General features: G+C 44.1%; 1 protein-coding gene across 2 annotated transcripts in view; it reads left to right on the top strand.

The window, feature by feature from the left end:
* LOC126213229 (nostrin) overlaps nucleotides 1-17,109 on the top strand; it is an 817,565-nt gene that overhangs the window by 755,073 nt on the left and 45,383 nt on the right. For both annotated transcript variants that reach the window (XM_049940878.1, XM_049940879.1), the window contains 2 exons: nucleotides 9,764-9,928; nucleotides 13,185-13,373. In XM_049940878.1, the coding sequence (XP_049796835.1) occupies nucleotides 9,764-9,928; nucleotides 13,185-13,373 (354 nt within the window). The remainder of the gene's footprint in view (nucleotides 1-9,763; nucleotides 9,929-13,184; nucleotides 13,374-17,109) is intronic.

The raw sequence follows: 17,109 nt of genomic DNA, 5'->3' as shown, positions 1-17,109 counted from the left end.
AGCTAGCAGAGAGCTGCAAATTCCACAATCAACTGTATGGAGAGTCCTACGAAAAAGGTTAGTTGTGAAACCTGAACGTCAACTACCCGAGGCGACGGATCGGCCGCCAGGCAGCCCGTGACAGAGCACTTCATCACTGGCCTCCAAGAAGCCCTGATCTTACCCCCTGCGATTTTTTCTTATGGGGGTATGTTAAGGATATGGTGTTTCGGCCACCTCTCCCAGCCACCATTGAGGATTTGAAACGAGAAATAACAGCAGCTATCCAAACTGTTACGCCTGATATGCTACAGAGAGTGTGGAACGAGTTGGAGTATCGGGTTGATATTGCTCGTGTGTCTGGAGGGGGCCATATTGAACATCTCTGAACTTGTTTTTGAGTAAAAAAAAAAACCTTTTTAAATACTCTTTGTAATGATGTATACAGAAGGTTATATTATGTTTCTTTCATTAAATACACATTTTTAAAGTTGTGGTATTCTTTTTGAATGACCCTGTATAACATCAATGTGAATTATTAAAGAAATAAAAATATTTATAGAGAATTGAAAGCATCGGCTGCAATAGAAAGCAAAAAATAACGCGATGTTATTTAAGGGCAATAAGGACAAATTTTCATTAGCTAATTCACTTATTATAATACGTTTATTTGAGGGAAACAGCAGAGCAAACATACAATGCGAAAACAATGGTCTTGAATCTGTCATGTCGGTAGTAAAGCCACGGGTGCAGTCGACTAACTCTGTTGTCTAACATCAACGTTGTATAGAAATAAGTGAAAGTCGTTTTGTTTATGTAGGCCCTCATAGTAACTCACGAAAATTAAAGAATATAAGAATGCCATAAAGTAGAAATGCCTGATGAAAGCAGTAAGATATTTGCTTATATGACATACACTCCTGGAAATGGAAAAAAGAACACATTGACACCGGTGTGTCAGACCCACCATACTTGCTCCGGACACTGCGAGAGGGCTGTACAAGCAATGATCACACGCACGGCACAGCGGACACACCAGGAACCGCGGTGTTGGCCGTCGAATGGCGCTAGCTGCGCAGCATTTGTGCACCGCCGCCGTCAGTGTCAGCCAGTTTGCCGTGGCATACGGAGCTCCATCGCAGTCTTTAACACTGGTAGCATGCCGCGACAGCGTGGACGTGAACCGTATGTACAGTTGACGGACTTTGAGCGAGGGCGTATAGTGGGCATGCGGGAGGCCGGGTGGACGTACCGCCGAATTGCTCAACACGTGGGGCGTGAGGTCTCCACAGTACATCGATGTTGTCGCCAGTGGTCGGCGGAAGGTGCACGTGCCCGTCGACCTGGGACCGGACCGCAGCGACGCACGGATGCACGCCAAGACCGTAGGATCCTACGCAGTGCCGTAGGGGACCGCACCGCCACTTCCCAGCAAATTAGGGACACTGTTGCTCCTGGGGTATCGGCGAGGACCATTCGCAACCGTCTCCATGAAGCTGGGCTACGGTCCCGCACACCGTTAGGCCGTCTTCCGCTCACGCCCCAACATCGTGCAGCCCGACTCCAGTGGTGTCGCGACAGGCGTGAATGGAGGGACGAATGGAGACGTGTCGTCTTCAGCGATGAGAGTCGCTTCTGCCTTGGTGCCAATGATGGTCGTATGCGTGTTTGGCGCCGTGCAGGTGAGCGCCACAATCAGGACTGCATACGACCGAGGCACACAGGGCCAACACCCGGCATCATGGTGTGGGGAGCGATCTCCTACACTGGCCGTACACCACTGGTGATCGTCGAGGGGACACTGAATAGTGCACGGTACATCCAAACCGTCATCGAACCCATCGTTCTACCATTCCTAGACCGGCAAGGGAACTTGCTGTTCCAACAGGACAATGCACGTCCGCATGTATCCCGTGCCACCCAACGTGCTCTAGAAGGTGTAAGTCAACTACCCTGGCCAGCAAGATCTCCGGATCTGTCCCCCATTGAGTATGTTTGGGACTGGATGAAGCGTCGTCTCACGCGGTCTGCACGTCCGGCACGAACGCTGGTCCAACTGAGGCGCCAGGTGGAAATGGCATGGCAAGCCGTTCCACAGGACTACATCCAGCATCTCTACGATCGTCTCCATGGGAGAATAGCAGCCTGAATTGCTGCGAAAGGTGGATATACACTGTACTAGTGCCGACATTGTGCATGCTCTGTTGCCTGTGTCTATGTGCCTGTGGTTCTGTCAGTGTGATCATGTGATGTATCTGACCCAAGGAATGTGTCAATAAAGTTTGCCCTTCCTGGGACAATGAATTCACGGTGTTCTTATTTCAATTTCCAGGAGTGTATTTCGTTAGTATTTGCATGGGTAATGGGTGAATTTTAACTTGTAAATTCTTCCAATGCCATACCTGCGCATTATAAACGAGGTTATAAAGAATTGTGGCTGTTTCTGTGCGATTAATGTACTATACGCTGTTGCAAACGTCTCAGGAAAATAATGTGTCGTTATTCTTTGTCCTGTCTATTTTTAACCAAAAGATTTATTAATTTCATAAATGCCATTCAAACCATTTTTTAAAAATGATAATGATGATGTGTATGTTTGTCACAGAGCAGTTATGGAGGAAATAAATGCTGCAGTGTTTGACGGCTTTAAAACGTTCTTCATGCTGTGCAGCTCTTCTTCCACCCCTAAAACTTTTCAGCAAAACTATTCAGTGAATAACATGCGAAAACACCCTGGATCGATCTAGCAAGAACAAAGTAATTTTGATGCCCTCTGGAATCATAGTGAACACTGGTGCCTGTTTCGCGTATACTGAGTTCTGAAACTCGAGTGTCAAATGTATCGTGGTTTCTATTTCTCCTAGCAAATTATTCTTTGAGGGTAGGTTTTTCCTGTTTTACCTTTCGGTTCTTTTTCTCGCACAGAAGTATGTTTCTTCATAGGCTATTCATCTGAATACTGAGTTCTCGCATTTAAAGAATTCAGTGCCAAATTGTTTTCTCTTATGTTTGCTGTACCTGGCACAGCTGAGGCCAACTGTACACGTTTTTTGTAACGCGTCTTTTAAGTACCTAGCAAAATTTAAGGCCTAGCGAGATACTACGAGGGCAGTTCAATAAGTAATGCAGCACTTTTTTTTCTGAAACAGGGGTTGTTTTATTCAGCATTGAAATACACCAGGTTATTCCCCGATCTTTTAGCTACCCTACACTATTTTTCAACGTAATCTCCATTCAATGCTACGGCCTTACGCCACCTTGAAATGAGGGCCTGTATGCCTGCACGGTACCATTCCACTGGTCGATGTCGGAGCCAACGTCGTACTGCATCAATAACTTCTTCATCATCCGCGTAGTGCGTCCCACGGATTGCGTTCTTCATTGGGCCAAACATATGGAAATCCGACGGTGCGAGATCGGGGCTGTAGGGTGCACGAGGAAGAACAGTCCACTGAAGTTTTGTGAGCTCCTCTCGGGTGCGAAGACTTGTGTGAGGTCTTGCGTTGTCATGAAGAAGGAGAAGTTCGTTCAGATTTTTGTGCCTACGAACACGCTGAAGTCGTTTCTTCAATTTCTGAAGAGTAGCACAATACACTTCAGAGTTGATCGTTTGACCGTGGGGAAGGACATCGAACAGAATAACCCCTTCAGCGTCCCAGAAGACTGTAACCGTGACTTTACCGGCTGAGGGTATGGCTTTAAACTTTTTCTTGGTAGGGGGAGTGGGTGTGGCGCCACTCCATTGATTGCCGTTTTATTTCAGGTTCGAAGTGATGAACCCATGTTTCATCGCCTGTAACAATCTTTGACAAGAAATTGTCACCCTCAGCCACATGACGAGCAAGCAATTCCGCACAGATGGTTCTCCTTTGCTCTTTATGGTGTTCGGTTAGACAACGAGGGACCCAGCGGGAACAAACCTTCGAATATCTCAACTGGTGAACAATTGTGACAGCACTACCAACAGAGATGTCAAGTTGAGCACTGAGTTTTTTGATGGTGATCCGTCGATCATCTCGAACGAGTGTGTTCGCACGCTCCGCCATTGCAGGAGTCACAGCTGTGCACGGCCGGACCGCATGCGGGAGATCAGACAGTCTCGCTTGACCTTGCGGCGATGATGACACACGCTTTGCCCAACGACTCACCGTGCTTTTGTCCACTGCCAGATCACCGTAGACATTCTGCAAGCGCCTATGAATATCTGAGATGCCCTGGTTTTCCGCCAAAAGAAACTCGATCACTGCCCTTTGTTTGCAACGCACATCCGTTTACAGACGCCATTTTAACAGCTCCGTACAGCGCTGCCACCTGTCGGAAGTCAATGAAACTATACGAGACGAAGCGGGAATGTTTGAAAATATTCCACAAGAAATTTCCGGTTTTTTCAACCAAAATTGGCCGAGAAAAAATGTGTTGCATTACTTATTGAACTGCCCTCGTAATTTAACATTCACTCCAAGTGCAGCCGAGCCCGCATCTCGTGGTCGTGCGGTAGCGTTCTCGCTTCCCACGCCCGGGTTCCCGGGTTCGATTCCCGGCGGGGTCAGGGATTTTCTCTGCCTCGTGATGGCTGGGTGTTGTGTGCTGTCCTTAGGTTAGTTAGGTTTAAGTAGTTCTAAGTTCTATGGGACTTATGACCACAGCAGTTGAGTCCCATAGTGCTCAGAGCCATTTGAACCAAGTGCAGCCGAACGCGGTAAGCCACGTAGGTCAACTGAAACGATGCCCAGGCGCCGAACAAAGACCGGGAAGACCGGGGGTGAGTGGGCGGGACTTGTTCCGGGTGAAATCCTGGCGCAAACGATTGCTACACAGGACCCTCTCGGTATGGTGACAGCGAATCATCAGCATCGGCGCAGCCAGAATGTGTGGGCCGGGATAACTGGCGACCGTACTTTGGGACCTGTCTTCTTTCCACGTCGCCTAACAGGCCGGAACTAACGGCGTTTCTTGCGGGTGTCTTTGTCTCCCCTGCTGGAAGAAGTGCCACTAATGACTGGAAGGGTTATGTGGCTGCTACACGATGATGCTCCAGCACACTTCGCCGTCCGGAAGTGTCTCAATCGTGTCTTCCCTGATCGATGGATCGGACGAGGGGGTCTAGTTGCATGGCCGGCTCCTTCACTGGATCTTACAAGGGGAGGCCGCCAGTTGTGAAATTCAGATTCGATTCATACTGCGCATAATAAAAACTCATGGCCAGAGGTGTAATGTGGCAAAGCACCAAGATGCACTTCTCAGCCGTTGTCGAGAAAATCGACAGTTAAAAGAAACCGTTGTGGTGAAATACTCTCTACGATTAACAATTTTCTTCAGCGTCGTGGCGCAGCGGTAAGCGCTCGGGTTCATAATCCGAAGGTCGCCGGGTCGAATCTCGCGCCATGCAATTTTTTTTTATTATTGGTTTTTTGTAATATATATATATATATATATATATATATATATATATATATATATATATATATATATATATATATATACTATTAATGAATTGCTTATGCATGTTGGTGAAGGCGGATCGCTCTCCAATTGTACCGCCTCCATTTTTCCGTTTTTTTAACAGGGTGTACCAAAGCTATCCCGTCCGCACTGATTTTCGACGATGTTGTAAGTTGCGCTAGGGACCGCATCTACCTTCTTTCGAAGTTAGCAGGCAACTACGCTGTTATGCGGCGGCTCGTTTCGACCCATTCAACATCTGTCCTTCAAGTGTAACGAGCGAGTAACGGAGTTTATATTTCATACCTGCCACAGCGAATTTGTGTTCGTGGGGTCTCTATTCTAATTCGAACGTTTGACTTACGCTATACGTATTCGTTTCGGAATATCGTTTCTACGCCTTCCGTTAACTATACGTGGTTAACATTATGAAGACAATTAATAACATTTGTGAAATGCAATTTGTTTGCGGAAAACATAATGATGTTCGAAGTCGCCAGTTTTTCCACGACAAACGACTTTCAACAACTTATTATATGCACAATTGTTGTATATATATATATATATATATATATATATATATATATATATATATATATATATATATATATATTCGTTTCGGAATACGTCTTCCGTTAACTATACTTGGTTAACATTATGACGACATTTAATAACATTTGTGAAATACAACTTTGTTTGCGGAAAACATAATGATGTTCGAAGTCGCCAGTTTTTCCACGACAAACGACTTTCAACAACTTATTATATGCATAATTGTTGCAACTGATTGCCGGGAATTATATATATATATATATATATATATATATATATATATATATATATATATACAAAAAACAAATACTAAAAAAAAAGGTTGCATAGCGCGATATTCGATCCGACGACCTTCGGATTACGAACCCGAGCGCTTACCGCTGCGCCACGACGCGGTGGACAACTATTAATCGTAGAGAGTATTTCACCACAACGGTTTCTTTTAACTGTCGATTTTCTCGACAACGGCTGAGAAGTGCATCTTGGTGCTTTGCCACATTACACCTCTGGCCATGAGCTTTTATTATGCGCAGTATGAGTCGAATCTGAATTTCACAATTGGCGGCCTCCCCTTTTTAGCCCGTGCGATTTCTGGCTATGGGGCCATCTCAAAAGTATTGTGTGCCCAGAGCCCATTCCAGATATGCTACCTTTTGACACTGTTCGGATGCAGGCTGGCAGATGTGAGCGTGTGAGACAGAACATGCGTTGAGGCACACGGAAACCATTTTCAACACGTATTGTAACTGTGACTGCATGGTACTGCGCGTATTAGACTGCAGTCTCTGTAAGAAAGCATGATTGAATAAATGATCTCCTGCATGGAAACCACACACTTCCGAACATAAATTCATTAGATCTTTTTTGTTCTGTATTCTCTCATCGATCAATCGCTAGAGTTTGTGGACGATGGAAAAAACAACGCCGTGTACAGCGTGTTTACTCAGTTCTGTCCACCTGCCTACAACCAGCACAGACAGGCTGTACAAGGTGTTTGACAAGTTCTCTGTACATGCTGAAATGGTTGTAACCTAGAGGTAGAACAGGTGGTACAGGGTGGTACACAAGTAGTGCACGTATCATAGATTTGATGTACAGTGTGTTTACTTAGTTGTGTCCACCTCCCAACTTCCAGCACAGGCGTGATACACGTTTAATAAGTTCTTCGTACTTACTGAAATGGTTGCTGCCTCCAGATGGAACAGGTGGTACAGGATGGTTCACAAGTCCTGTGGGCCTCATAGTGTGTTTAGAAAGTTCTATTGACGTCCCAATTTCCAGCACCTATACGGTATTACTGGGTATTTAGTAAATCCTTTATAGATACTGAAATGGTTCAACGGTGTGTTTAATTAGTTCTGTGTACCTCCTAGTTTTTATCCGAGATATGATGCAGAGAGTGTCTGATGATTTCTGCATGTCATATTCATTTCTATCATGGTATACATGTGCAGGATGCATAGTAATGTCTGTACACCAGCCGGCTTCTGTCCTGCAGAGAATATACAGTGTGGCTGGTACGTTCCCAGCAGCTAAAGGGCTACTTTACAGTTCTTTAGGTCGCCATTGAGATCATGATATACAGGGGTTTCATGAGTTCTGTACACTGTACCGCTTCCATAAGGGTTCGGATGTAAAGCGTGTTTAGTAAGTTCTGCCTACCTTCCGACACTGATCTGAGACAGTCTCTACGGGGTATATGACAAGTCTACTAAATATACTGGACTGGTGAACATGGTGTATAGAAAGTAATTTCTTTCTCCCAGGGTATCTAAATAAGTAAAAACTTTGAGGTTCGCCGATGACATTGTAATTCTGTCAGAGACAGCAAAGGACTTGGAAGAGCAGTTGAACGGAATGGACAGTGTCTTGAAAGGAGGATATAAGATGAACATCAACAAAAGCAAAACGAGGATAATGGAATGTAGTCAAATTAAATCGGGTGATGCTGAGGGGATTAGATTAGGAAATGAGACACATAAAGTAGTAAAGGAGTTTTGCTATTTAGGGAGTAAAATAACTGATGATGGTCGAAGTAGAGAGGCTATAAAATGTAGACTGGCAATGGCAAGGAAATCGTTTCTGAAGAAGAGAAATTTGCTAACATCGAGTATAGATTTAAGTGTCTGGAAGTCGTTTCTGAAAGTATTTGTATGGAGTGTAGCCATGTATGGAAGTGAAACATGGACGATAACCAGTTTGGACAAGAAGAGAATAGAAGCTTTCGAAATGTGGTGCTACAGAAGAATGCTGAAGATAAGGTGGGTAGATCACGTAACTAATGAGGAGGTATTGAATAGGATTGGGGAGAAGAGAAGTTTGTGGCACAACTTGACTAGAAGAAGGGATCGGTTGGTAGGACATGTTTTGAGGCATCAAGGTGTCACAAATTTAGCATTGGAGGGCAGCGTGGAGGGTAAAAATCGTAAAGAGAGACCAAGAGATCAATACACTAAGCAGATTCAGAAGGATGTAGGTTGCAGCAGGTACTGGGAGATGAAGAAGCTTGCTCAGGATAGTGTAGCATGGAGAGCTGCATCAAACCAGTCTCAGGACTGAAGACCACAACAACAACAGGGTATCTAATAACTTTCTATTATCTAATGCGCTGGTTCTACAGGTTGATTAGTAAGTTTTTTGGAGATAGAGATGTATAGTAAGTTCTTTGGATTGCCCTTGAGATGAGGATCTACAGGACGTTCTATAAGTTCTCTGGACTGTACCAATTCGGTACGATGTGAGCATAGTAAGCTGTGTCCACCTGGTAACTTCCATCATAGACAAGGTATACAGGGTGTTTAACAAGTTTTGTACATGGTACACACAAATGTCATAGCCTGACTGTTCTTGGCTTTTAGTAAATTCTATCTTCCTGGTGATCTGGTCTTCAAACTTGCTTTACATCCGAACGCTCCGTTTCCAGACATGGATTATAAAAACTTTAATCTACTAAGTCCACTCTACAACCCCTAGAACCCCTAATAGGAACAGCGAGATACCACTTTTTTTGGTAATTCTAGTGTATCAGAAGGGGTTTAGGGAAATTACTTGAAACATATATAGTTTGACACGTTTAAGTAATCAGACTTTGTGCAAACAAGTAAACAGTCGAAAGATTTGACACAGCGATGGAGCCTGGTATGAGAGTGGTGTTTACGTGGTGTTTACGCTGCAACAGCTGGTTGCGGCTGCCCCGCCTCTCAGCTTTAGCAATTTTCTCTGATATTTTTGCAAAGTTTGAACGCAAACGCTAACAAGTATTACGTCAGTGCACTCGTCTTTTTCTTTTTTTTTAAAAAAAAAAAAAAAGTTCGTTCCATTTAAAAGAATCATAATTACTTTACTATCTCAGTTGATACAGGAGTTAGGAATAGTAAACGTTCAACTACATTACATTTCCATTTATGCACTGTTATTTGCTCAGAATGCTACATTTTACGCAACTCAACCTGTTACTTTATGGCCGGCCGGAGTGGCCGTGCGGTTCTGGCCGCTACAGTCTGGAACCGAGCGACCGCTACGGTCGCAGGTTCGAATCCTGCCTCGGGCATCGATGTGTGTGATGTCCTTAGGTTAGTTAGGTTTAATTAGTTCTAAGTTCTAGGCGACTAATGACCTCAGAAGTTGAGTCGCATAGTGCTCAGAGCCAATTTTTTTGTTACTTTATGCAACAATATGTCGCGGATTTACGTGGGAAATGATGTTTGAATGTATCCCAAAGCGAAATCATCATTATTATTTCTTGTGTAGTGTGTAGGTGTAGTGTGAGGTGGCGTTGTTGTTGCTGCAGAGCGTAGCGCGGCTTCGCGAGCCGGTGGAGGCGATGGACGTGCAGCGCGACTTGCGGACGACGGCGGCACTACAGGGCGCGGGGAACCCCCTGCCGGAGCAGCTGCTGCCAGACTTCTACGCCGAGCACGTCACCCTCGCCATGAACAGGGACCGACGCAAGCAGGTAAATCAGTCACTCAGCGGCTCACACCGACTCCTCAACACACCAACTTCGCATATTTTACCTGCGCAACACAAAAACTCGGCACCTTTTACCTACTCAGCACACACACTTTGCAGCTTTTACCTGCTCAACGCTAACTCCAACAAGTACGAGGGTCACTCCAAAAGAAATGCACGCTATTTTTGTTTTCATTCTGCATGTCTGAAAGTTTTACTGTGCGTAGATACATCCTTACCGCTTGTTTTCAAACTTAGTTGAACCTGTTCCCGTAAGTGGCGCCGTCACAGCATGTCTTCAAGATGGCTGCTACACTTGACGTTCGTCAGAAAGAGCGTGCTGTCATAGAATTCCTGTGCTGTGAAAACGAGACAGTGGGAAACATCCACAAGAGGTTGAAAAAGGTGTACGGAGATGCTGCTGTCGATCGCAGTACAGTTAGTCGGTGGGCAAGCAGGTTACGTGATGAAAGCGGGCACGGCATTATTGAGGATTGTCCTCGCAGCGGCAGGCCTCGTACTGCACACACTCCAGACAATGTGCAAAGAGCTAAGAATTGGTGACTGCTGACAGACGCATCACAGTGAACGACTTGTCACGCTACGTTGGGATAGGGGAAGGAAGTGTTTGCAGAATACTGAAAGTGTTGGCGTTAAAAAAGGTTTGTGCCAGGATGTTGACAGTGGCTCACAAAGAACAAGAAAAACGGTATGCAGCGAACTTTTGGAACAGTACGAGAATGGTGGAGATGAATTTCTTGGAAGAACTGTGACAGGTGATGAAACGTGGCTCCATCATTTTTCACCAGAGATGAAGAGCCAATCAATGGATTGGCATCATGAAAATTTACCCAAGAAAAAAAATTCAAAACCACACTTTCTGCTGGAAAAGTTATGGCTATGGTGTTTTTCGATTCCGAAGCACTCCTGCTTGTGGACATCGTGGCAAGTGCAACCACCATAAATTCTGATGCAAATGTGATGACACTGAAGAAACTTCGAGCTCGACTGAGTCGTGTACGACCACATCGGCAAAAGCAGGATGTTTTGCTGTTGCACGACAGTGCACGGCCACGTGTCTCTCAAAAAACCGTGGAAGCGATCACAAAAGTCGGATGGACAACACTGAAACAGTCCTGACCTGGCTCCATGTGACTAGCACCTCTTTGGGAAACTGAAAGACTCTCTTTGTGGAACAAGGTTTGAAGATGATGACTCCCTTGTGCACGCTGCCATTCAGAGGCTCCTACAGGTCGGTCCAGAATTTTACCGTGCGGGTATACAGGTGCTGGTTCCTAGATGGCGTAATGCAGTTGAGAGGGATGGAAATTATGTGGAGAAATGAAAATATTGTTCCTAAAGGATGTATCTACGCACTGTAAAACTTTCAAAGGTGTAGAATAAAAGATGGATTAAAAAAAAATTGGGGCATTTGTTTTGGAGTGAACCACGTATTACCTGCTCAACACACAAAACTCACAACGTTTATACGCTTCACACTCGAACTCCACAAATTTTACCCGCTCACACCATAAACTCTGCGTCTTTTACCTGCCCAGCGCTACAGGGAGGTGACTAAAGTCGTGGAATAGCGATATGCACACCTACACATGAAGGTAGTGTTGCCCACACGAGGCATAAAAGGGCAGTGCATTGGCTGACCTGTCATTTGTACTCAGGTGACTCATGTGAAAAATTTTCCAATGTGATTAGGGCCACACCATGGGAATCAACAGACTATGAACGCGGAATGGTAGTCGGAGCTAGATGTATGAGACATTCCATTTCACAAATCATTCTAGGGAATTCAATGTTCTGAGATCCACGGTGTCAAGAGTGTGTTGAGAAGACCAAATTTCAGGCAAGACCTGTCACAACATAGGGTCTGACGGCCTTAAGTTAATAACAGAGCTGTGGTGTTGCCGTAGAGTTGTCAGTGCTAACAAACAAGCAACTCTGTGCAAAATAACAGCAGAAAACAATGTGGGACATACAGCAACCATATCTGTTAGGACAGTGGGATGAAAACCGTGGCATGCTCTGATGAGTCCCAATTTCAGCTGGTAAGAGCTGGTGGAAGGGTTCAACTGCAACACAGATCCCACGAAGCGACAGTCTCAAGTTCTCAACAAGGCACTGTGCAAGCTGTTGGTGTCTCCATAATGGTATGGGATGTGTTTATGTAGAATGAACTGAGTCCTACGGTCCTACTGAACTGATCATTGACTGGAACAGTTATGTTCAGCTTCTACGAGACCATTTGCTATCACCACAATTTTTACCTGCTCAACGCATGAACTCTGCACCTTTACCCTGATCAATGAATGAACCTCACAAATTTTGTGTCCGCAACACACAAGCTACACACTTCAACCTGCACAACTCACAAACTTGCAATCTTTTACCTATTCAACATATGAGCTCCACACCTTTTACCTCCTCAACATGTGACCTCCGCATCTTTTATCTGCTGAACACACGAACTCTGCATCATGCGTGAACTCTGTATCTTGTACCTACTCAACACATGAACTCTGCAGTTTTTACTCTGCTTCTTTTACCTGCAAAACAATCAAACTCTGCATCTTTTATCTGCTCAAGACTATCCTTAGCAGTAGTGTCTGAATCCTGCAACTGAAAATACACCTGTGATTTCCTTGTGGCCACTTCCTATAACAAGACAGTAAGCCACATTGTAAGAGTGTAAAGAGTGCTACTATTACATTTTTTACAGAATTTCCAAAAAACACATATTTATATTAAACAAGCTAAATTATTGAAAGATGATGAAAATGTGTTTAAAGAAAAGGAATTACATAATAATAAGCTTCAGTTTAATATGCTTTTACTCATAAGATATTTTAAACTGACCATAAAATTTAATCTTTATACAGAAAACAGTTCAAAAAATGCAGTCTGTCCTTTTGACTTACACCATTGCACAATTTTGTTGTGGAGTAATTCTTGTTTTTCTGTGCTTTACAGTCAATTTATGGTATAGAACTGGAGCTAAAAAATTTTTAAAGTATCTGACACATTTAATCCCACTCACATTCATAACAGTTCCTTATATCAGACCCAGAACAGAAACCTGTGACTCCCTCATTCGACTTTCGATGACCCCAGTCATATTCAGACTTTTATTCCCATTTGTTGACACTTGAAAACAATTTCCTGACTCCTACCATTGTTGAGCTTCTCCCCCCATCCCATGCCACGATTTAATTTGTCTCGTTTCAACACGTTGTGTCCGTCCTCAGGCACTGGTGAAGCTGCTGCAGCTGATCCGGCAAGACCTAGAGCGTGAGCGGCGCGGCAAGCAGGGCGTCGAGCAGCTGGCCAGGGCACTCAAGGCCTCCGCCTCTGACTCGGGGACCGGGGCCGGGGGCGGCGGATCACCGGGGGCGGCCGACTCCGGGGGCGAGAGTGTCGCCGATAAGCTGCACCACGTGAGTACCGGCTGGAGGCTCCAGTGTTCACTCGGTCTGCTCACAGACCCCATTACACACTACACACCTTCACAACAATAACATTCTTTGAGTCTCCCCTGTTTCATTGTTGGTTATTAGTATATTGAAAACAAGCACAGCAGTCATTACACTAATCTATACTACTATATAAATACATCAACATCATTACCAAAAATCTCGACAACTCCTTGACAAATTTACTGCACATATTTGCACCACATGTTAACAGACTTCCAGACGGGCATAACCTAACCTAACGTAACCTATACCTTAACGTAACCAAATCATATATACATGTGTGTGTGTTTGTGTTTGTTATAAAAGAAATTATTCAGGTAGGGTAGGGAGACGATAATTTAATAGTCATGAGTGACTGGAATTCAAGAGTAGGAAAAGGGAGAGAAGGAAAAATATTAGGTGAATATGGATTGGGGCTAAGAAATGAAAGAGGAAGCCGCCTGGTAGAATTTTGCGCAGAGCATAACTTAATCATAGCTAACACTTGGTTTAAGAATCATGAAAGATGGTTATATACATGGAAGAACCCTGGAGATACTAAAAGGTACTAAAAGGTATCAGATAGATTATATAATGGTAAGATAGAGATTTAGGAACCAGGTTTTAAATTGCAAGACATTTCCAGGGACAGATATGGACTATCACCACAATCTATTGGTTATCAACTGTAGATTAAAACTGAAGAAACTGCAAAAAGGTGGAAATTTAAGGAGATGGGACCTGGATAAACTGACTAAACCAGAGGTTGTACAGTGTTTCAGGGAGAGCATAAGGGAACAATTGACAGGAATGGGGGAAAGAAATACAGTAGATGAAGAATGGGTAGCTTTGAGGGATGAAGTAGTGAAGGCAGCAGAGGATCAAGTAGGTAAAAGGACGAGGGCTAGTAGAAACCCTTGGGTAACAGAAGAAATATTGAATTTAGTTGATGAAAGGAGACAATATAAAAATGCAGTAAATGAAGCAGGCAAAAAGGAATACAAACGTCTCAAAAATGAGATTGACAGGAAGTGCAACAGGGCAAAGCAGGGATGGCTAGAGGACAAACGTAAGGATGTAGAGGCTTATCTCACTAGGGGTAAGATAGATACTGCCTACAGGAAAATTAAAGAGACCTTTGGAGATAAGAGAACCACTTGCATGAACATAAAGAGCTCAGATGGAAACCCAGTTCTAAGCAAAGAAGGGAAAGCGGAAAGGTGGAAGGAGTATATAGAGGGTCTATACAAGGGCGATGTACTTGAGGACAATATTATGGAAATGAAAGAGGATGTAGATGAAGATGAAATGGGAGATATGTTACTGCGTTAAGAGTTTGACAGAGCACTGAAAGACCTGAGTCAAAACAAGGCCCCCGGAGTAGACAACATTCCATCAGAACTACTGATGGCCTTCGGAGAGCCTGTCCTGACAAAACTCTACCATCTGGTGAGCAAGATGTATGAGACAGGCGAAATACCCACAGACTTCAAGAAGAATATAATAATTCCAATCCCAAAGAAAGCAGGTGTTGACAGCTGTGAAAATTACCGAACAATCAGTTTAATAAGTCACAGCTACAAAATACTAATGTGAATTCTTTACAGACGAATGGAAAAACTGATAGAAGCCGACCTCGGGGAAGATCAGTTTGGATTCCGTAGAAATGTTGCAACACGTGAGGCAATACAAACCCTACGACTTATCTTAGAAGAAAGATTAAGAAAAGGCAAACCTACATTTCTAGCATTTGTAGACTTAGAGAAAGCTTTTGACAATGTTGATTGGAATACTCTCTTTCAAATACCTAGGGCGGCAGGAGTCCAAAAAAGAGAAAGAAAAGCTATTTACAATTTGTACAGAAACCAGATGGCAGGTATAAGAGTCAAGGGACATGAAAGGGAAGCAGTGGTTGGGAAGGGATTGAGACAGGGTTGTAGTCTCTCCCCGATATTATTCAATCTGTATATTGAGCAAGCTGTAAAGGAAACAAAAGAAAAATTCGGAGTAGGTATTAAAGCCCATGGAGAAGAAATAAAAAATTTAAGGTTCGCCGATGACATTGTAATTCTGTCAGAGATGGCAAAGGACATGAAAGAGCAGTTGAACGGAATGGACAGTGTCTTGAAATAAGGATAGCAAAACAAGGATAACGGAATGTAGGCGAATTAAGTCGGGTGATGCTGAGGGAATTAGATTCGTAAATGAGACACTTAAAGTAGTAAAGGAGTTTTGCTATTTAGGGAGCAAAATAACTGATGAGGGTTGAAGTAGAGAGGATATAAAATGTAGACTGGCAATGGCAAGGAAAGCGTTTCTGAAGAAGAGAAATTTGTTAACATAGAGTATAGATTTAAGTGTCAGGAAGTCGTTTCTGAAAGTATTTGTATGGAAGTGAAACATGGACGATAAATAGTTTGGACAAGAAGAGAATAGAAGCTTTCGAAATGTGGTGCTACAGAAGAATGCTGAAGGTTAGGTGGGTAGATCACATAACTAATGAGGAGGTATTGAATAGAATTGGGGAGAAGAGGAGTTTGTGGCACAACTTGACTAGAAGAAGGGATCGGTTGGTGGGACATGTTCTGAGAGATCGAGGGATCACAAATCTAGCATTGGAGGGCAGCGTGGAGGGTAAATATGGTAGAGGGTGACCAAGAGATGAATATGCTAAGCAGATTCAGAAGGATGTTTAGATAAAGTACTGGGAGAAGCATGCACAGGATAGAGTAGCATGGAGAGATGGAGAGCTGCATCAAACGAGTCTCAGGGGATTTCATAGGGATGAACTAAGAGGTTACGCAGGTTAGGTGGCCCCTTCCCTACCCTCTGGCTCCTACCCTTGTAACCGTCCCCGATGTAAAACCTGCCCCATGCACCCTCCCACCACCACCTACTCCAGTCCTGTAACCTGGAAGGTGTACACGAACAAAGCCAGAGCCACATGTGAAAGCACCCACGTGATTTACCTACTGACCTGCCTACACTGTGATGCATTCTATGTGGGAATGACCAGCAACAAACTGTCCATTCGCATGAATGGACACAGGCAGACAGTGTTTGTTGGTAATGAGGATCACCCTGTGGCTAAACATGCCCTGGTGCAAGGCCAGCACATCTTGGCACAGTGTTACACCGTCCGGGTTATCTGGATACTTCCCACCAACACCAACCTATCCGAACTCCGGAGATGGGAACTTGCTCTTCAATATATCCTCTCTTCCCGTTACCCACCAGGCCTCAATCTCCGCTAATTTCAAGTTGCCGCCACTCACACCTCACCTGTCATTCAACAACAACTTTGCCTCTTTACTTCCGCCTAGACTGACATCTCTGCCCGAACTCTTGGCCTTTACAAATGTCTGCTTGTGTCTGTGTATGTGCGGATGGATATGTGTGTGTGCGAGTGTATACCTGTCCTTTTTGCCCCCTAAGGTAAGTCTTTCCACTCCCGGGATTGGAATGACTCCTTACCCTCTCCCTTAAAACCCACATCCTTTCGTCTTTCCCTCTCCTCCCCCTCTTTCCTGATGAGGCAACAGTTTGCTGTGAAAGCTTGAATTTTGTGTGTGTGTTTGTGTTTGTTTGTGTGTCTATCGACCTGCCAGCACTTTCGTTCGGTAAGTCACATCATCTTTGTTTTTAGATATATTTTTCCCACGTGGAATGTTTCCCTCTATTATATATATATATTCTATAACAAATGCGACCAAGTTGG

The sequence above is a fragment of the Schistocerca nitens genome, chromosome 11, assembly GCF_023898315.1.
Source record: "Schistocerca nitens isolate TAMUIC-IGC-003100 chromosome 11, iqSchNite1.1, whole genome shotgun sequence".
NCBI classification, from domain to species: domain Eukaryota; kingdom Metazoa; phylum Arthropoda; class Insecta; order Orthoptera; family Acrididae; genus Schistocerca; species Schistocerca nitens.
Note: the sequence above shows the minus strand (reverse complement) of the source record. Positions and strands in the feature narration are given on the sequence as shown.